General features: G+C 39.6%; 1 protein-coding gene across 5 annotated transcripts in view; it reads right to left on the reverse strand.

The window, feature by feature from the left end:
* Nipped-A (Transcription-associated protein Nipped-A) overlaps positions 1-22,824 on the reverse strand; it is a 321,958-nt gene that overhangs the window by 51,125 nt on the left and 248,009 nt on the right. For 3 of the 5 annotated variants that reach the window (XM_086834345.1, XM_086834340.1, XM_086834349.1), the window contains one exon: positions 18,706-19,787. Coding sequence is in view for 2 of the 5 variants with exons in the window: in XM_086834335.1 (XP_086690461.1) it covers positions 17,859-18,145; positions 18,201-19,787 (1,874 nt within the window). In the remaining 3 variants the exon portion in view is untranslated. Of the gene's footprint in view, positions 1-17,858; positions 18,146-18,200; positions 19,788-22,824 lie in introns of those variants that run through there. The other 2 variants (XM_086834335.1, XM_086834337.1) reach the window with 1 other exon arrangement.

Here is a 22,824-nt window from a genome sequence, read left to right on the forward strand (position 1 = left end):
AGAAAACAAGTATAAAATCTCCTGTCTTATGTTTAAGGTTGCACTCACTATTTGCTGCACCTTGACATTGCCCTGTAAAATGGCAGTGATCCCTGAATCGCTACCTAAAATTCCCTTACATATATGAAAATGAGGGGCCTCGTCAAAATCATAGGAATCCTGTGCACTCATTTGGAGTGGTGTATAGCGGTATTCATTCGAAGTCTGCATACACAGCAAAGGGCATCTCCAACCAGGTATAACAAATTAATATGGTGCTCCTTGTCCGTTCCTATTGTGAAGAGAGATAAAAAAATAATGTCCTTTTCTTCGCCATACCCAAACATATTAGGACATATGTGCGGCTTTTGTTTGACGAATACATTTATTTTATCCGTTTTCATTGGGAATATCAACCCACTAAAATCGATCGTGATGTTGTTTGTGTGTATGATGTTTGATTTGATATCAACACCATAAACACTACACCACTCTCCCTTTTCCCTTGGGTTCAATCCGGATACAATGGTCCACTTAAAACAGAAAACATTCTTGTACTGCACATTGATGCATGATCTACGGGCTTTAAGGCGTGCAGGTAAATCGAAATATTCTGATCCTTTGAGAGGAACACATTGAAGCATGTTCAACTCCATGTTAGGGTCCATCCACTGTCCTTTTCTTGGAACTCATCCATTTTCGATTTTATACTTTCCGTATGGGAATCGTATGAATCAAATAAATTGGATGATATAGTAATCAAAATCATCTTACTTCGGAACGATTTAATTTCCAGTTACGTTTAATGTTCTTTTACTAACATGTATTCCGCAAATAGCTCAAAATTTATTTTTGAAGTTGTATGGAAACTGAGGACTCTTTCAACATGAGGGAGCTGCGCCTGGCACAATTCATATAAAAAATCACCGGGAATCCTTAGAGGCGCTCCATCATTCGTAATCATATATTGAAGGATACGTCCCTTGTATCCATCAATAATTTGCTTAAGATGCCCATCTGGTGGACATCATGGTGGAGCCATTGCACATTAATCGGGAGGTACTGTTGACAGGAGTTGCAAAAAATTCTTTTCATGTTGTTGATGATGATGTTGTTGTTTTCGTACATTTTGGTGGTGATGGTGTTATAAAGGTAAGATGATAATTTTGTATAAACTTTTAAAAATTGATTAATTTTTGTCTACTCCGAATAGTTCAACCGCAAACTAGAAGTGATTCTTTGGACTCAATTAGTCTATACTTAGAGCAAACACTTTACATCCCCTATCCTTTTCACCCTCCGTCTGTATTTAGATGAGCTAATTGTGTAGGTCATCACACGCTTTTTTAAGTGAGGATCGTGGGTGACCGTCCACGTGCGCTACAGGATCGAGCTGAGCGTAGATTTTTCCGTTACGACTCTAACACCCTTCTTCAATTGTACCCCCAACCCTTTTTAAGTGAGGATTGTGGGTGAACGTCTACATCCGTGAGCGGGAACGCTGCGGTACAGAATCGCTGCGGTGAGCCCTTTTCAATTGCCTCCCCCGTCCCTTTTTTTAAGTGACGGGTTATGGGAAAGTACACATGCGCTCCAGGATCGCTAGGGATCGCTCCCTCCCTTCGCAATCGTATTTACATTCTTGTGGGAGCGCTTGAACACTTGTTCACAAGTGTCCTTTAACATGCACTGATCCTAATTAATTGCATCTTTATTACCCCTCCCATTGACAGGTTGACATCTAACCGTCATTAATTGCATTTTTTGATTACTCAAACCACATAAAATTTTGACAGCAAACCCATTAATTGCATTTTTATTACCCTTTTCGCCGACATCGAAGGTCCCAAAAATCTGCTTTTATTGCTACATATAACAATCCGCCACTTTTTCTTATTCGATTGGTTCGTTTTCTTTTGAACGACCTACAATGGACTATTGTGTGGGCTTTTGGAGTATATTATAATTACTTGACCTAAGATTGTTCTCATTTGCCTGTTAACTTCGTCTTTGTGAATTTCTGGGTATTTATATGTTTATAAATAAATTGAAAGATCATTCTTTGTAATAATTATGTATTTGATCTAATATGTGAAACTTAGGCTTTCTTTATACAAAAAATACTTTCCAATTGTTGTATAACCTTGTTTATGTAGGATTTGGCCTGTGGGCTAAATAAGTTCGTTGGATTTAAGTTATTTATGTGTGGCTCTTAGAAAATTCCTGTAAAAACGATCTAAATAGACATAATTGACAGTCTCTTACTATCTCTAGTTGCTCTCGTTGCATCCGCATCATTGTTCCCTTTCTGTAAGTGGTAAACCAATCCTATATTTTACTTTATCTTCTACAAAGAAGACATGGTCCGATCTAAATCTCCTAATTGGTAACTCCTCATATAGCCTCAGAACAATTAAATATAAAGATAAAGAGCTGCATCATCCTACAGACATTTGCGAAGTTTTTGGGAACTTCTCCGACCAATACAAGACCCGCAAAGTAGAAATTATCTGGCAGGATTACACAGTAACCAATTTGTCTGCATCTTCTACTGATCTCGACTCTAATTTTACCTGTAGCGAGCTTGAATATGCCCTTCACTATGCGAAAGGTAAATCTTCCGGTATAGACCGGATTTCATACCCAATGCTCAAACATTCGCTCTCCGAAGCTAAGTATCGCCTATTAAAAATGTACAATAAAATGCTTGGTAAAGGCTCCTATCCCCACGTCTGGAAATCCGTCATTATATTCCCAACTTTATAATCTAATAAACCAACCTACGAAATATCTTCCTTTAGACCCATTTCTGTCCTTCCCTGGAGAGACTCTTGAAAAAATGTTATCCAAAAGACTTATGCGGTTTATTACCAAATATAAACTTATCAGCCCCCACCAAACAGCTTTTAAACAACAGCAAAGCACTCTTGATTCTCTTCTGCATCTCCGCCATTATGCATCTGAAGCCCTTTCCACCAAAAATCATGTTACCATTCTGGCAACTGATTTCGAAAAGGGCTTTTGATTGCATAGGGGTGCATACAGTACTGGATCAACTTTCCCGGTGTGGGGTAGGTCAAAAGACCTTCAACTAAGCGAAGGCTTTTATGATCAACCGTTCAATCCGATTAAGAGTAAACAACACTCTATCTTAGTTCTATACTCTTCAGAATGGCATCCCACAAGGATCGCCCCTTTCTATGGTGTTGTTCATGATTGCCTTCCAATCCATATATAACATCATTTTAAGATATAAGCAAACCTTTCAATATATGCAGATGATGCCATTATTTTTAGCAAATGTAAGAATACCAATTCACTCAACAATAAGTTCACAGATATTCTTAATGAAACCCAAATTTGGGGAAACACTTTCGGTGCTACCCTTCCTGTATATAAATGTGAACCCTTTTATATTTGCAAAAAACAACACTGTACATATCCATCATTATTTTTCAGTAACATAAAAATAGAACTCGTACCATTTCTTAAAATTCTCGGCCTGACTATCGATAATCGACTCACATTCAAACAACACTGTATAGAACTTAGGACAAAACTTATCAATAGGCATTATATAACATTATAAAATTCTTAACAATTAAGCGCCCATTAATTCACCCCACAACACTTATACAAGCGACGAGAGTCTTGATGCTATCCACAATCGAGTATGGTCTCTATTGAAAAGCTTTACCGATGGAATAAAGTCATTCCGTCTCCCCCGTGGAAATTTCGCTCCACGACCATTGACATCATGTCCTGCAAAAATCTACGACACCAGTCACAACGTTTAATCAGCTATTCCAAGAAGTTACCGACAACTACTCTGATCGGAAATGATTCTATACGGACGGATCTAAGTCAGAAGCCACAACCTCTTACGCCGTGGTAGACGAACGCGGAATAATTATTTCGTGGGACCTACTACCTCACCACTACTCGGTTTTTGATGCAGAAGCAGTAGCCATTATTAAAGCAATCAAACTTGCCCTCGAACTAAAAGGAAGATATATCATCTGACAGTGACATTCTTTCCAACCTGCAAGGAGTCCAAAACTTCTACAATAACAATAACCTTGTATGTGAAATTCGTCACCTCTGCAAAAAAAATAGTGCCAACATTAAGCTACTATGGGTCCCAGCGCATATAGGAACATCTGGAAACGAGTTAGCCGACAAAGCTCTAAAGTTAGCCGGACGGGCTCCGTGCCATACAATTAAATGCCCTGCGTCGTGCTACAGAAGGGAATGCGCCATTATTACTCAATTAAAAACTGGAAACACAAAACTCACACACAAGCACATACTAAAAGGTGAAAGACGTCCGAACTGTGGGGAGGAACTATCAGTCAAACATATACTAGATTCATGCAGACACTATCATAAACTTAGGACCCACCTCTTCGGTCTTACACCGCCCTCAAACTTATTAGCTACCCTAACAACTACTGAATTAAACCTAATAATGTCTTTCTTAACGAAATTTAACATCATACACCTAATTTAAACAGCTCATTAATTGTGAAGCCGTAAACCCCACTGAACCAAATTGTTATATTAATTATCGAGTCGATGGCCTTAGTAGCTAGTTACTCCTCTCTATAATTAGTTACTATATTTTAAATATTTTTATGTATAATAGCTAAAAGAAAAAAATAAAAAATAAATAAAATAAAATAGACATAATTCGTTTTTAACTTTTTCTTATGTAAATGTGTAGCTTTGCAGCCGATCATCTTTTATGACTTTATAGGCATCGTCTACTTGTGTTTTTTGCGAATAGGTTCAGGCAAGTTATTATTAATAACAAAGAGTGCAATTCGGTTGTGTATGTTTTATCGTTATCGATACTAAAAAAAATATTTTTTTATTAAATACCTTTTTTATCCACATTAATATACTTGGAAAATAACTCAATGTTATTACGATTTTAAAAAGGAGGGAGATGTAATATGCATATATATTGAATGCGCACTGTACTTTATACATTGCTGCATATGAATAAACAAACATTTAATATACAAGTACCTAAAACAAGTGGCCGAAACCCGATCCGTTCTATGTACGTTGGCCGACTAACGGAAAGTGCGTCAGCATAACTGTCACGCGCGGGCCTCACATGTACATATATGAGCCCAAGTCTATGTGCATATACCCTCGCACTCCATACTAAGCGAGCATAGCTACATATATATAGTTAAGAATACATAACCGTCTCTCAGCTGTCGCTGTAGTCAGCGCTGCTACGAGACTTAGCCCTACATAGTTCATAAGAATGATTTTGAAGACCTATTAGAAATTATTATTTATTATATTATATTATATCATATTATCATATATTTTTATTATAGTATTTTTCTATGGTTTCTTCAATTCTTCAAAATTACCTGTTTAAAAGTTTTTCCCTCAGGCACTAGCCTACATAATCTTCCATGTCTATTTTTGTATAAAGCCAAACAAAATATTTTTATAGGTGTTTCAAAAACATTAACATTTGATTCGTAGCAGTACCATCAAAATGTTTTATTAATTTAATGCAATTCATGGTTGATTTTAATAAATTAATTTTCTTTCTTTTCTCTTGAGATCCACGGAAAGGTTAGGTTAGGTTAAACCGGACGGCTCTCCTGAGGGGGCCAATCATAAGCCAGTATGGCCCTTATTCATCCAGATGTTGTTTTCATATGGTCCTGGAGAATCTTACGCGGTGTTGAAATCCTTTAGAATCGCGGTAGTTTTTACGAAGGCAAGTAGTGGCGAACAGTTCCACAGATATTATCAGTTAATTTTTAGTTTCTTATTTTAATTTACTAATGAAAAATTTAAGATTGAGTTTTTGTTTCCTCTTTACGTACATGCAGGTGTGCTGTCGCCGAGGATAGGATAAATTCAACAAACAAAACCAGCAATACGTCAAGACAAGAAATCTAATTGAAACTACAAAAGGCATAAAACATAATTGAAGTGATACCACCGTTAAGAGGTGGCTTTCTGCGTCCTTTAGGTGTAGGGGATTATAGCTGCTTTTCGAGTAGAAACTTCTGTGTTCCAAAATAGTCGATCCTTTAGCCTTTATGCCACGACTTCGTTTATTATTATAATTATTATTAGGCAAGTCAGATGGACTATGATTTTTTTATGAAAATTTCACAAAAATGGTGGGAGGAAATATATGGATTTCGCCTAATTTCGAAGGCTGATGAAATAATGGAAGGCTTGACTGCTTACATCAGCGGACACAGAGAGAAGCAATCCTCTCAATCCTCAATCTCTGCGTATCGACAGCGCACATGTGCCATAGTAGATAGCCACTCGGACCTGAAGAGCGCGCATCTTTCAATGGAAGAGGAACAAAGTCTTCTTTGGTCGTCGGAACCAGGCACCAGCTCCCCGAGTAGGTTCGGGCTGAAGCGTTCAAGCGAGGGAAAGAAGGCAAAGTCGTAGTACAAGCCTCCCCTTTCTTTCCAGAGCCGGATCCAAAATAAAACAGGCCTTAACCAAGTATCCAAGACAGAAAGCTGCACTTCACCAAACTTACTTATATGCACTACACTGGCGGATTCGCCATAAAGGTGAAGGAGATGGCAATGCACCGCTAAGAGTGCCATTAAGGACGCTCCGGTGGCCAAGTGATAACGTGGACATAAGGAGGCAGGCTCTTCCCAAAAACCATTTGGAAGACGGTAGAATTATTATTAAATTATTAATCACATGGGTTGATGGAAGATCCTGAAGCGCTTGTTACCCAAAAAGAGACCCAATGTTCTGTTCTTCAGATAAAAAAGGCAAAAGGCAGCCAGTGTATTGGAAGGGGGTGACGCACTCGTTAATGAAAACACGAGAACTATTTCGGGGTTTTACGCGACATGCGTCGGATCTTTATTGGTTGAAATGTGGAATATAAATAACAACATGAAACTAAAACCTATCCTTGGGCGAGCGGATTCAAAGCTCTTTGGACTGATAGAAAAGAGAGAGAGATAGAGCCTACGGGACATTTCGAGGCTGGAGCCGTTTCTCAGCGCTAAGTCTAAGAAAACGGAGGCACTTCCGTAGAGAATGGTCTTCTTGGCAGACTCGGCATGGGTAGGATAAAATACCTCGGGAACGTCCCTTGATGTCGCCGTAAGGCACCTAGTAATTTAATTTGTTTGGAGAAGTAGTAAATAGCGTGGAAAACGAGGATATCCTTTGGATCGGTGAGATACTATCCTTGAAGCATCAGGAGGAATCGGAACACTGGGGGATTTGCTTGGACGCAGCTAGGTGTGATGCCGACCGTTGCATGTCGAGCAGTTGTGGGCGCTTGTGCAATCGTGAATTCTATGACCTTTTGGAAAGCAATTCTGGCACAACATCTTTTTTTTTGATATAAGCCAAAAGATCGTCAATCGTCATGGTTATCTCGTACTAAAGGATTTTAGTACTCGCGGTTACACGTTGGAGGTTATCGGTTTGGAAGGCCGATGGCTGATCGTAGGAGGTTGAATCAAATCTCTGGGCTGTAGAGTTCTATGACGATCTGTTAGGAAAGAACTAAGTTGTAACCACGTAGGAATTTCGGCTTTCCTGCCCGCAAAGAGTCCTTATCGGAGGCCAAATATTTCCCACGACGCTGGCGAAAAAATTAACCCGTCTGGGTTGAAACTACAAAGGCGGGTGCGTCGTGGTATATATTTCAGCGTCAGCTTTTATTCGCTGCTTACAAGAGACTAAAAACTTAACTTAGAACCGAGCTCCCGGTCGCTTTGCATCGTTAAAGCGAGAGCGGGAGATCGGCAATAGTTGGAGTGCGAGAGCAAGCCAGGCACAGAAAGCTCGCTCCTGAAGATAGGCCCCCTTGCAATCGCTCGGGCTGCAACAGGGTCGTTGCAGCTATGGCTGATGGCAGGCTCCAGACACGACCCAACCGAAGACGGTGCTTTGGGTCACTGGCAGTCCCTCCTGGATCTTCAGGAAGCCGGGCTGCATCACTCTCGAATACATATCCGCGCCTAGGAACCCGGAGATGGTCGCCGGTAGATAGAAACGCTCGTCGGCCAGAGTGATATCGCGGAAGTTGGCCCGCACCGTCTCGCTTAACTCCCGGATTGAAGTGCGGATGCGAACGTGAGACTCAACCCTAAACACCACGTCGAAACGTCTTGGAGCCCACCGTGGCCGAACAAATTTGCTCGCCGCCGGGCGGGGGTCGACCGAGGAGTGGCGGAGACCGTCCGAGAAGCGGCTGCAGATTGCCAAGAAGAGGCGACGGCGTCCCGAGCCCGCGCGCATTCTGCCGCAGCTGGCGCGGAGCCAGTGATCGCTCGGATAGGTGAAGCAGTGAGTGATGGTCCAGGCCACACGTTTTGCAGCAGTCCCCTCGTTGACAGGGTCCGTCCGAATGCTCGTGAGCCAAACAGCTGGGACAGTATCGGTTATCGAGGACGGCCCATAGCCGTTTCTCAGCACTCAGGCGCACTGCTAGCCGCCAGAGCTGACTGAGAGGCGGCTTGTGATATTGTTTCCTCAAGGTTAGCAACACACTTCGAATAAACGGAATAACAGTAGCTGTACTTTGTCTCCAGCACTGTCGAGGTGGCCTTGCCGTCGTCGGACGCAGAGAGCAGTTCGAAGCAGCTCTCATAACTTTTCTCCACCTTCTCCCACAGGGACCGGATTTGGTCCCTATGGACTTGAGAAGGGGAGAATTGGTCAGACTCAGGGTTGCCCGGAGTATGGATATTCGCCTCGAATTGACTGGCACAGTCTGTTGTGGCAATTTTACGCCATTTTGCCAACTGACATAGTTAATCTAGGCGAGAAACCAAATAGTGTATAGACGGATTTGTCGCTTTTTGCCCTTGGAATGGCGGCGGTAGCCCTTGGCTTCAGTTGAGACGCCCGAGGAGATGCGGATTGGGACCTATTTAAGCGGATGGAGGGGATCGGACGCGATTTCTTGTCGTCTCCCGTGGGCATTCTCGGAAGGGAGTGCTGCTGATCAGGGCTTGTCAACTGTCGAACGGAAAAAACGGTCACACTAATGCACTATCTGGATCAGCAAAAAAAAAAGGAGAGATGACGAACGAAATTTATATGGCACTCGGCTTGACCGATGTATCTCTGGATCAGATCAAAGAACCAGGTAAATAGAAAATATCAAATATTCCTTGACAATGAATGCCTTGTCAATATCTCTAGGAGCCACCAGTTTTCTAGCCCTGAGGATCCGTACCACCCACTCTTGTTATTAAACAAAGAGATTAATGCGAACCCACAAGTCGAATTGGCCTCTCGTGTCAAATGTTACCGCAGCGCAAATTTTATTGGCCTAAACCATTGTTTGTGTGCTATTGACTGGTCGTCTATAACGTCATGTCATGAACTTAAAACTGCAGTTTTATCCTTCTACAAGTCTCTGTATTCATCTATTTACGTGTTCGTTCCAGAATCAAATTTTAATGGCTTAATGGTTTAACTAGCACTTGTCATATCTTAAAAATAAAAAGTCTAGGTTTTACAAAAAATATATGAAGTCCTACTCCAAAAGTGACCTATCGAAATATGTCACAGTTCGTTCAGAATATATCCATGGGACTAGGCAGTGTTATGGTGACTACATTGCTTAATGTAGCAATAGTATACGTAGTAGCCCTAGTCTCAAAGGTGGTGGGGAAACGAGGGGAGAGTGAGAACGGCGTTCGGACGTTTTAGCCAAATTCCTCCTGACTTTCATGCGAACCTGTTCGGTGGGTAGGACCCACCGTTAATGTAAAGTTCTCATTCGCTTTTATTCATGAGTGGGGGGGGATTATTTATGATGCCATCGTTGCTGCTCGACTCATGATCAAATTCAACCGGAGCGCTCAGTGGGGTAATTGATGGTACCGTCATCACACAGATGACACAATCTATTTTAATTACCAGTGTGGCACTGGACACTGGTCTTTTACTACGCTAGTGCCACACTAACCACAGTCTATTTCAACTGATTTTTCTCTCCAATGACAGACTGGTAATTCACAACGCTAGTGCCATACTATCCACTACAGTCTGTTTCAACTGCTTTTCACATTTCAAGTCCACATTGTTCATTATATTTATCATTAAATAAACCCAATTCATATCCGCTCGCTTGGTACCTGCCCATCTGAAATTTTACGTATACTGGAGATTTTTATTCCGCCTCTTACTTTAGATAGATAGAGATTATTTTATACCGATCATTGTATAAGACATCTGTTTTCTGACGCACAATATTTTTAAGTAAGACATAGTCTCCTTCGTTAACTTCACAATTTTTGATTTGCGCTTGTCAAATATATTTTTTTCATATTGTGCAAGCCCATTGGAGGTGAACACTTTCCGATTAATATATCAAGGGGGAAAACTACTGGAGGCTAACTATAATGTATGAAATCCGATCCAAGGATCTGGTCCAACCAAAACTGACTTTGATGCTGACTACTGGTTCGCTGTCTGCTGCTGAGTGCCGAAATATGGTTGCGGTCCGCTTAATATAGGGCCCTTTGCGGTCTACTATCCTCGCCGCCTGCGCGGGGTTTGCCCTCTATACTGTGACCGATATGTGATTGGTCTTGTCTGACCGCACACGATTGTGGAAGAGCGAGTTAACTCAATGATTAAGCCAAGTCAACTTGTAGTTTTGACGGTATGTCTCAAACTGAGTTCTTTATTTTATTCTTCGTCTTTCAATGCTTAATGTTTAGATACAATTGAAGGTGATGAATGAGTGGGTTGGATCTGCAGTGGTCCCGATGTTTGTTTGGTTTTCAACCTTATTGCCAACAAAATATTTGGTTGCTAAGTGTTTGGTTGTCGTGGGGCTTCAGTGAGGGCCACTAAGGGTAATTGTTGAGGTGTTACTTTGGATACTAGGGGTTTGGTTGCCGTGGTGGTTTTAGGGGGGGGGACCGCCGAGGGAAGATGCAGAGGCGGTAACTCCTCCCCCCGCACACTGAACTACCGACCACATCGGAGCAATGGTAGGTGTGAAGGTGGTAGGTGGAGCAATAGTTGGCGTGAACATTGTGAGTATGTTGTGTGTATCGCTGTTCCCGTCTGGATTCTATTGATCTGTAATTTCGTCTCGATGTCCTCCATTTTAAGCTCATGTATTCCCTATTCTTGGGTTGTTCTGTTTTTCTGGATAGCTCCGCTCTGAGGAATCTCCAAATTTAATCTCACTGTGCCAAGTTTCTCCATCGTTCCGTATCGGATGTTATTAACCATAACTCTCCATTCTCTGAATGTGATCAGTGCTGACTCAGTTATGGTTGTTTAATGACCACTATCTTTTTGTAATCATACATTCTCTCCATTGAAGACTGCGATGAAACCCTCTTCCGGTTCAAAAATCCTGCTTACGAGTTCACATCGTTTGTTTTATAATTCGTTTCCTTTCCGCTGATCAGTTTCTTTATACAATTCTCCCTGGTTTACAATTTTATCATTCTTACATGTATATAAATTTCTTACTTTCTGACATTTATTCTTATAATAATACATTTCTTCCTTTCTGCTCACTACATATTCTTGTGCTATTATAAATTCTGTTTTATTCATGGATTACGCTATAATTCTATGCAAAGAATACGTTCCCTTTTTAGAAACAGGTAATTTTATGGAAAATATTACGTCTGTCCTATTCATTATTGCTTTTAATTATAAAAACTCGCACATATGTTCTTCGGACATTTTTGATACCTTGTCCTTGTTCATACTGTGGTCCACACTTCGTTGCTTCCTGCTTGTTAAATATAAAATTCGAGATTAGACCCATTTTCGCTAGCAACAGGCTTTCTGCTATATCATTTAGGTTCAATCCCAACACGAAGTCCTGTCTATATACTCTAACATATAAGTCCTCTTGTTCTCCTCTAGGAACGTTTATAAACATAGGTACTCGGGTTTGTTCTTCGTTGAGGTATTTTGTTATATTTTTGAACATTATACTAATCTTGATACCCGTTCTTTCTTAAGAGCTTATGGCTTGCCTCAATCCTTTTTCGTCTTCATAAATTCTCTTTATATCTGCTTCTAACCTGTTATTGATTTGACGACTGAACGAAATCCGTTTATTAATCCTCTCTTTCTCCTATTCTTTTGGCATACAGCTTCCAATCTTGCTTTCATCAACTGTAATTTGTTTCGAAGTGCTCTCAGCAGATCCTTTGTTTTTTGAGAAACGAGGAGATAGCTTATCCCTCCTGTTTTTCTTCATAAATATCGTATCTCCTGCCTGTACCAGGCTTGGTTCCTTTCTGTCTGTATTTTCTGCTTTTATTCTCCTGGCTTTTTGTTGCTCTATCCTTTCTTTTATTTTTGGGTATAATTCTGCCTGAAACGCATTGATATTAGTAAATAGTCGTGTTCATTTTCAACGAATAGTTCCTGAGGGGTTCACTTAGTAGCTGAATGAATAGCGTTATTATACGTTATAAACGCCTCATCCAGTACTTCCTCATGCCTGATTTCTAACTTATTTCTCTTCTTACTTTTATTTATAAGCCTGTATATTTCCGTGATCGTGGAGTGTAGTCTTTCAACTGTGGAGTTGCTCGACGACTGCTGGAAAGACGTTGTGTGCAGTTCTAGTTCGTACTGCCTACAAAAGTCCTGGAAGAGGTTTGACGAGAATTCAACTCCCTGGTCGCAAACTATCTTTTTGGGTTCTCCGAATAGGGCCATGAAACTAAAACGTACCTCGAGAATTTGTCTACTCTGCACTATGGGCTAAGCGGCCCGGATTTTGGGCAAAAAGGTCAGAAATGGTTTAAAGAAAATTAGAAGAAAAAAAAACAATTGCATAATAAATAGGATAGATTAAGCTACCTTTTCTTAAAAATGTATTATTTTCTATTCAATGAATACGAAATGGCAGTTGATCAAAGTGGATATTTGCTCACTCTTACATAATTATGGTCAAAATAGTGTTGTTGTCCTTCCTCATGGCCTGGGGTAATTTAAGTCCTTGGGTGAAGGGGTTCCGACTGCTCCAGTTATGTATAATAGGTCCAAGGTATTTTCAACTTTTAGTTTTGACGGTATGTCTCAAACTGAGTTCTTTAATTTATACTTCGTCTTTCAATGCTTAATATTTAGATACAATTATGGAGCGGATGAAGAAGTGGGTTGGATCTGCAGTGGTCCCGATGTTTGTTTGGTTTTCAACTTTATTGCCAACAAAGTATTTGGCTGCTAAGTGTTTGGTTGCCGTGGGGCTTCGGTGGGGGATAGCCGAGGGTAGATGCTGAGGTGGTTACTCGCGCGCGTGTTCAAATTTGAACTGTTTTCTTGCCTTATTTCTTTCTTTATTGTCCGGTTTTCCTGATCTTATCTTTCATTTACATCATTTTTTTTTCACTTTACTTATCTATTTTTCTTATTTTTAATGCGAGCGGCCCGATAGTGATCGATAATTTCTTTAGTAAGTTTACGATAGGCTATAACAGTAGTAATTAAAGCCGATTTTCGGGACCTTTGATGTCAGCGAAAAGGGTAATAAAATGACGGTTAGCTGTCAACCTGTCAATGGATGGGGTACTAAAGAGGCAATTAATTAGGATCAGTGCATGTTAAAGGACACTTGTGAACAAGTGTTCTAGCGCTCCCACAAGGATGAGAATACGAGTGCGAAAGGGAGGAAGCGATCCCAATTAAAAAGATTTCTCGCGATAGAGAAAGGGAATGCGGCAAACCAAAAACGGTTTTAGGGGCATTTTAACGAGTTTTCGTAATGCTCTTGATATGTTCTTGGCGCTGGACACTCAATTTAATAGCCCTACGCTATTAAATGAGTCTCCAAGGCGTAAAAAAACTGCTATTGGTGGGCAGCATGTAGACGGACCCCAACTACCTGCAACGGGCTCTCAGCAGTAGCCTCCCTCGGCACAGCCCTCGACCTCAGCATTTATTCCAAGAGTGCTGAGATCGAGCGCTAGAAATGATTCGGTACCCGAATGTGCAGCGGGAGTGCCCGTACCGCCGGTGATTTCTGTTTTGTCCCCTGGGGGTCGCAAATATTGACCCCTCAAAGTCCCGTGTTTAACGATATATCTCTCCAGGGTGTTAGGCCCGGAATACCGGCCGACAATGGCACGGCAGATAACCAATCTGCCTTGCCAAAAGCCCTTATAGTGGTTCCACCTACGAGACATATTTTTGTTTCGCGGCTCACCCCTGAACAAACATTGGAAGATGTTCTCGCCTTTATACCAGGCAACACCAAAGACGATAAATTAAAGATAAAGGTGGAACAATTTAAATTTTCTTACGCTATGGATATTTCATCTTTCAAAATAAATGTTCCTAACGATCTCATTAACACTATTTGCTCTTCCAACTTCTGGCCAGATTACATTGCTTGTTAAGGAGCTCGAAGCATAGAAAACGAAAACGTCAGTAGGAATACCTCTTCCAAGGCCTGATCATACCACTGCGCCTTCTACGTCTTTCATTCCCGACCCAAAAACCTAACAAACTTTCTATGTATTTCCTATCAGAATGCAAGAGGCTTACGTAGTTAGCTTCCTTATTTGTATTCTGATAGCCATAAACCAGAAACCGGGTTAAAGCCGGAGATTCTGAGCTCCGAAGTTTTTTCAGCTGTGTTCACAGTATATCGGCTAGATCGCTCTATCAGACGCGGGGGTGGAGTTCTTATAGGTTCTTTATGGTGGAATCCTCACTTACGTCAGAATTATTAACCTTCGAGGAATGCAACGATGTTGAATTCCTCTGTGTGAAGCTATCTATCAAAGGTAGCTCCATTTTTATTACCTGTTCCTACATACTTCCATTGTCGGAAATTCCTATTTATTAGAATCACCTATTCGCTATTGAGATGGTTTCCAGTAGACTTTTGGATAAAGACCAGTTGGTAGTCCTTGGAGATTTTAATATTCCTGGTGCTAAACATCTGTCTGGCTTGTTCGACATTTCGCTGTCTCAAGTCAACCATGTGCGAAATTCCTTATAGTGCTTGCTCGATCTTTGCTTCGTCTGTGATCCTGCGAGAGTCAGTTTAGCAAGGTTGGCGCCTCTGACGCAGCCCGAAGATCCTTATCATCCAACTTTCGATGTGACTCTTGATATTAGGTGTGACGTACAGAATATTTCTGACCGTCCAGCCATTAAAGTCCTATGCTTTCGCAAGGCGGGCTTTGAACGGCTAAATAAGTTCATAAACGAGTTCAATTGGTCCGATCTATACATGTGCACTGACATGGCAGTTGCCGTGGATATTTTTTACAATGCAATGAATTCATTTTTTACTGAATGTGTTCCGTTATATTATTCGACAAGCTCGAAAAAACCGACGTGGCTTACAAAAGAGTTGAGCCGACTTAAAAATAAACAAGAAAGGAAGCTAACTTCGGCACGCCGAAGTTTGTATACCCTTGCAGACAGAACTTCTATGACTAGGAATCCATACAATATAAATTATATATTTGTGTTAAAAAACAATGAAGTAATACCTGCTTTCATTTCATTCACCTATACATATTATATTTGCAGTTTTACAATCACAGATTTGCATTTTTGCATTTTTGACAAAAAATTTAAAGCTAATATAAAATGGCTATACCTCAAATTTGATGAAAATCTGTTGAAAACTGAATATGTTATAATTTTTAGTTGTATTAATTTCTCGCCCGTTCCTATGGGAGCTATATGATATAGTCGTACGATTTTCATCAAATTTTACACAAAATTTTACAATAATATGAAATGACTATATCTCAAATTTGATTAAATTCTGTGGAAAACTGAAAATGTTATAATTTTTTTTGTAAAAATTTTCCGATCATTTCTATGGCAGCTATATCATATAGTCCTCCGATCCGGCCCGTTCCGACACATATACGAGTGAGAGTATATTAAAGGCTAACTAAAAAGTTTCATTCAGATAGCTTCAAAACTGAGAGACTAGTTTGCGTAGAAACGGACAGACGGACAGACGGACAGACGGACAGAAGGACAGACGGACAGACGGACATGGCTAGATCGACTCGGCTGTTGATCCTGATCAAGAATATATATACTTTATATAGTCGGAGGTGCCTCCTTCACTGCGTTGCAAACTTCTGACTGAAATTATAATACCCTGCAAGGGTATAAAAATCTAGGCTGTATGCTAAGATTAATTTCACCGGTTCACAATCTGCACTTTCATCTTATTTATCAGCTCGGTCAAACTTTACCGTGCTAAACGCGCAGTGTTATAAAAACTAGTACTCGTTGTAGAGCACAGTTCTCACAGGACCCAAAACAGTTTTATAATTTCGTTAACGCTAAACGTAAGCCTATAACAAATCCTTCCTCGCTTTCATTTGAAAATACTACCGCAAATAATGATCAGGCAATAGCCGATCCATTTTCGCCGTTTTTTCAAATAACTTATTCAAACACTTCTTATTTACATCCGACTTATTCCTACGACATACCCAAATCAAACTTAATTTTCTGTCCTAGCCTAAACGAAAGCTCTCTCCTTTTAGATCTTCATCGTGTCAAGCCAGTTTATTCGCCAGGCCCCGACGGAATTCCTAGCTGTGTGCTCAGGTATTGTGCCGACGTCCTGTGCTATCTCCTTCTGAAATTGTTCACCTTATCCTTGGAATCCCATCCATCCCATTATTTGGAAAGAATCGTTTATTATTCGTCGCCACAAAAAAGGTAGTAAATTAGAGGCCAGCAATTATAGAGGAATCTCTAAGTTCTCGGCCATCCCTAAACTATTTGAAAATATTATTACCCCTCACTTGCAGCACCCTTAAGAATAATTTATCCAATGTTCTAAGGGTTACATCTGGTTACATTCCGCAAGGAAGCCATTTGGGACCCTTTTTGTTTACATTATTTATAATTGACCTGCCCAAAGTCTGGACTAAATCCAGTGCTTATGTACGCGGATGACGTCAAGCTTTGCGTGCAATACAATGACGTTGCCTGCCAGTCGGATTTACAAACAGATCTTTATAATTTTCAAACTTGGTGCCGTGTAAACTTATTTAACTTAAATTGCTTGAAATGCAAGCTAATGACATTCTCTCGTGTCGTTCCTAAGCTTGGTACTATTTCGTCTATGGTGAATAGAGCCAGGGGTGTGTTTGGATTTATTATACGGTGGTCGAAGGAATTCAATAACCCCTATGTCACTAAATCCTTATATACTTATTTATTTCGTCCTATCTCAGAATATGGATGCTGCGTTTGGAGCCCTCAGTACGGCGTTCATAACAAACGCATCGAGCCGGCTTAAAATAACATTTTACTCTTTCATCTACGCGGTTTAAATTGGGATGCAAACCAAAGATTACCTTCCTACTCAAATAGACTCCTATTAATAAACTTACCATCCTCAGCTAATTGTAGGAGTAACCTTTATGTTTAACCTAATCCATGGTGATGTAGAAAGTGCAGACTTGTTGAGTCAGCTCAATTTCCACGTACAATGTAGAACTACTAGATCCTGTATCCCATTAGTGTTGCGCCACTGTAGAACCTCTTTCGAACTGCATGAACCTTTTAGAGTCTTATGTGCATTTTATAATGATTTGTACACACTAATCTCTAATGTAGATACCCTTCCCAAATTTAAATCTTTAATACTAACACACTTAGCAAACATGCAAGCAAACAACCTGGCAGCACGCCGGTAGTCAATTTCCTCGTATTCTGTCCTAAATTTTCCATCGCGCCTACTAACACCTAACCCAAACAGACACGTAGCTGGTGTCATACGAGCCACTTGAGGGTACCGATCGTAGTGCATCAACGTCAATATATACGTAACAATTCCAATTTAAAATTACAATTAGAAATATTAAAAGTTATTTTTTTCCGTAAGATACATTTGTTTATACTTTCCTTGCCCTGCAGCTTCTCGAGTATTATCCGATGATTTTTTTCTCTGTTCTGATAAGTCGGGTCCTAAACGTTTAATTGGGGTTTCACGCAATAATTCATCTTCAGATCCATCCACTTTGTTTTCTCGCTCATCTTGCTTAATACGATGTAGCTCCCATTTAATAATGACTTCTGCTAAGTCAACAGCTAATTTTTTATGTTCGATAGATGCGGTAGGAGGAAATCCCAGGCGCTGCATATAGTTAATTAAATGTTGAACAAGTTGATGTCTTACAGGAAAGTAGACCTATAATAAAAATCTCACAATTAATACTTGGCTGCTAAGCTAATAATACACTTACTTTATAATGACGAATTATAAGTTGTAAAATATGAAACAACTGCTGCATGGCGTGCCCTTCTTCAACGATAATTTTTTTTGTCCAGTGAGTTAACATCGTGTTCCCGTCTTCCATTCGTAATGGCATAGCTGGTGTTAAAACATCAAGCGCTTGCTTTACTATAGATCTGGCTTCCAAAGCATGCCCCTTTAGCAAAGAATGAAATACTTGCAAAACTATTTTTTTGTGAATAGCTAATCGAGCTATTATATGGGCAAGCAATAAATGACCGTGATATCTCGCAGTGGGGTCTACCGAATTTTTACTCAATAAACAAGGCCAAGCGAACGTCATAAGCCGCCTTAGTTTATTACCTTGTCGCTTATTATTAGCATCTCCATCATGTATGTGCTGAGATGCACGTTCAACCAATAAACATGCTAGTTGTAACAAAGCAATTCTTACAGCATCATCATATTGTTTATCGGGGTCAAAAACTTTATTTATAAAAACGGATACAATATTCTTTTCATCTTCTTGATATGGTGTTGGGGGAGCGCCAATAAGTTTATTTCCTTCGCCCTTATCAAAACTTACAGTGAAACATGGAATAATAACGGCTGTTATAATTTTTGCTTTTAACTCTTCAGAAATGGTATTATTATTAAAGTTTTCAACAAAGTAAAAAAACGCGTTTCGTTTCCAAGTAACGGTAAAGCTTTGGGCCACTGTGTTGTGTAAAAAGTCTCGTAGGAAGTAGACGTCAGGTATAAAGCGAAAACACAGTGCTTTTAATAATTGAAAAAGTAAATCAATATCATTTGTATTGTTTGAAAAATACAGAAGTAGTATTCTTCCAATTAAATGCCACAAATCACAAGCTACATTTTCATCACATGTCAAAGACAAATGACTTTTCCAGCAACTTTTAAGGACATCCACAATGTCTGGCCTAGTTGGAATCCACTGTTCATCAGATTCCATTAATGTAAAAATTATTAGAACAGCTTGATGCTGGGCTTCGTACATATGGGGTTGACTAAGTTCCGTTTTACAGTTTATGTAAGGCAATAATTTGTTGTACTTATTTTGTTGAATAACTTTTTGAAAAGATGATCCGATTTTATGCTTTAATATATATATAAAAAATCGATTCCATTGAGTATCTATCATGAATGATTCCATTAAAAATAAATCCACAGTTTCGGCTGGAAATCGTTGAAGGAACTTAAGAAGTGCTTCCCGATATGGGCTAGATGCCTCAATCAATAAGTTTTTTTCAGTTTTCAATACAAGATGACACAACTTTTCAATATATTTAACTGATGCAGAGATGTGATAAAACATTTCAATAAGAGTAACAATTTTCTGTTCATACTCTCCACCTTTTGACGACGCAAAGAAATTAATACTTGAATTTGCACATTTGTAGTCTTCAACAAAAATTTCAATTATTTTTGAACAATGCTGCAATATTTGTTCACTTAACTTTTCATTGAACATTTGAGGAAATAACTGAGTAAAATAAGATAACCGTTTAATTGCCGGAATAGATAAATTCCTGTGATCTCCCAGTTTTAACAAGAGTGGACGCATAGCAGATTGCACCTGCAAAGATCAATAAGAAATAGGGTTTTTAAGAATAAAATAAAGTTTTTATTTTTGATTAAAGTCTGCTACATTATTGTGACAACTTAATCTAATCGGCGAAAAAATAGTGTTAAATACTAAGCATTAAACTTTTTGTTTTTAAAACGTTTGTCCACCGCAAGTTTGAAATTAAAAAAACAAGAAAGGAAGCTAACTTCGGCACGCCGAAGTTTATATACCCTTGCAGATGACTAGGAATCCATACAATATAAATTATATATATTTATGTTAAAAAACAATGAAGTAATAACTGCCTTCATTTCATTAACCTATACTTAATATATTTTACATTCACAGATATTCTTTTTTCTTCTACATCTTACGATCGTTTGTATTGCACCTATATGATATAATCGTGCGATTTTCATAAAATTTTATATATTATATTTTATAAATATATATATTTATATAAATTTAAGACTAAGATAAAATGGCTAAATCTCAAATTTGATGATAAAATGTTGAAAACTAATTTAATTTTATAAATTAATTTAATTGTATTAATTTCTCGATCGTTCCTATGTGAGCCATATGATATAGTAGTCTGATTTTCATAAAATTTTACACAAAATAATATGAAATGGCTATATCCCAAATGTGATTAAATTCTGTTAAAAACTTAAAATGTTATAATTTTGATAATGTTTACAATGCTATAAAATTTTAAATAAACGCTGATTCGATAGATCAGTTTGATGAAACTGATTTGCTGGCGCGAATGGAGTGGATCAATTAATTAAACCTGGCCATTGATTCCGCACAGACTTCGCTTGAAAAATTGGATTTGCGGAGATAACGAGTGACCATCGGATCGAATTCTACACAGCGTTCTTGAATGTGAAGGCGAAAATAAATCGAAGTTTAGCGGTTCATCGTAAGTCACAATTGCCGGCTGCAACCGCTGCAAATTCAACATCCATCGACATTATTAATGATCCGGATCTTTCTTTCCGATCTAGGACAGCTCGGTTTCATGGATCCTATTCTGATTGGTAGGATTTTATTGCGACGTTCACCACGGTCATCGGAAATGATGAGGAGTTAAGCGATATTGAAAAATGACAATATCTAAGGTCAAGTTTAGGCGGAGTGGCTCTAGAGACCATACGTTCGCTTGAGCCCTCGAATGCCAATTATAAAAAGGCTTTGGATTTACTCACCAATCAATTTGATGATAAAGTTTAATATTTTCAGGCACACGTACATATTTGGGTTAAAAGGTGTCGAAGGAATTGGCTAAGGGTCTTTGGGAACTTAGAGATTGCATGAATTCGCAACTAAGCTGAGTGTTTTTAAGTTAAACGATAAAGCTAAAGTTTTGTCTACGAGTCGGACGTGTTTTCCTTTGCTTTACCTTCGCTTAAAGTTTTCACCGTGAATATTTATTCTAAAAAGTCAAAATTTTTGCCAAAGTGATCAGTGTTTTGGCGATCATTATTTACCCGAAACATCTGGATCATCTCATATAAAGACAGTGACTCTAATTTCCGAAAACAAAATCTTCGAAAAATATTCTTTCGCTCTTGTTTTCTTGTGCTGTTCGTTTACCGCTTACTGCTGCACCGGTTTAAGAGTTGTTGTTGCTGCAAGTGATCTGCATACAGCGTCAAATGCGTACTTGTGGCGGCGTTCTTATTGCTGTGAAATCTGACCTAATTTCTGAACTGGTTCCCATAACCTACTCAGATAATACTTTGGAGTTTGTTCCGGTTCGTGTTCAAGTTCACGACTATTTTCTCTATGTATCATGCTCTTACATCCCACCCCGGTCTGACGCTACTATTTAAAAAACACAGTGACTTATGGAACCAAGCCAGCTGCCTTCTTGCCTATAAGAGAAATGCATCAGCTCCCTCATGATGAGGAGGAATCATTCCCGGTTGGAGCCAAAATTTTTCGTAGAGATTTCTATGTGGATGATTTAATTTCTGGTGGTGATTCAGTTGAAGAGGTGAGAGAAATTCGTTGCCTGGTGAAGGAGCTACTGTCGCAAGGGCACTTTCCAATCCGCAAATGGTGTTCTAATGATGCCGGAGCCCTCGAAAGGGAGTCTGACTGTGACAGGGAACAGTTACTAAAGGTCCACGATGGATCGGACATCGCCAGGGCCAGGTGTTTGGCCTGAGATAAAGCGTGGGTCTCATCGACCCACAAAAGGAATTACAATGTCAACAATGGCCATATTTTATGATCCAATTGGTCTAATTACACCAATCATTACAAAATCACAAATCTTTCTGCAATTCTTATGGACTGCTAACGTGGATTGGGATGACGTATTGTCAGAGCCCTCAGTTAGTAGTCATCCAGAACATAAAACTTCCACGATTCGCACTGCAACCACAGGCTTTCGTTGAATTGCATGGATTCTGCGATCTAGCCCATCAGCGTATGGAGCGTGTTTATATTTCCGATCGGAGGTTAATGGAGAATTAAAAGTTCATCTGCTCTGAGCCAAGTCGAGAGTAGCTCGTTTGAAGGTCTTGACAACTCCAAGATTGGAACTTTCAGCAGCACTATTATTGGCTGAGCTTATAGTAAATGCCAAGGAAAATATAGATTTCGACTGCGCATTTCATTGCTGGTCTCACTCGTCTATTGTGTTGGCATGGATTCGCCCCGAGGGAGTTCAACGTGTTTGTGTCAAACCGAATCCCGAAAACACAGAAGATGACGAAAGACGTGACTTGACATCACGTTCCGACAATCTCAAACCCTGCAGATGTAGTCTCGCGAGAATGTACCCCAAAAGAATTGCTGGATTATTCCCTTTGGGCTAACGGACCTTCTTTCCATCTTCAAAGCTCGTCGAATCGGGTCTCTCTGCTGGAGCCAGAACGTCGTTCCACAACTTTAGTTGGAGCCGTTTGCATTGACGTTTCATCAAGCTGCCAATTCATCAACACTATTGATAATTTTCAGAGCCTATTTGCACACATTCTTCGTTTCGTTGTCAACTGCAAAGCCAAAGCTGTACCTTTAAAAGGCTTTCTTT

The sequence above is a fragment of the Drosophila serrata genome, unplaced genomic scaffold (assembly GCF_035046125.1).
Source record: "Drosophila serrata isolate PLE 108 unplaced genomic scaffold, ASM3504612v1 contig_34, whole genome shotgun sequence".
Taxonomy (NCBI): domain Eukaryota; kingdom Metazoa; phylum Arthropoda; class Insecta; order Diptera; family Drosophilidae; genus Drosophila; species Drosophila serrata.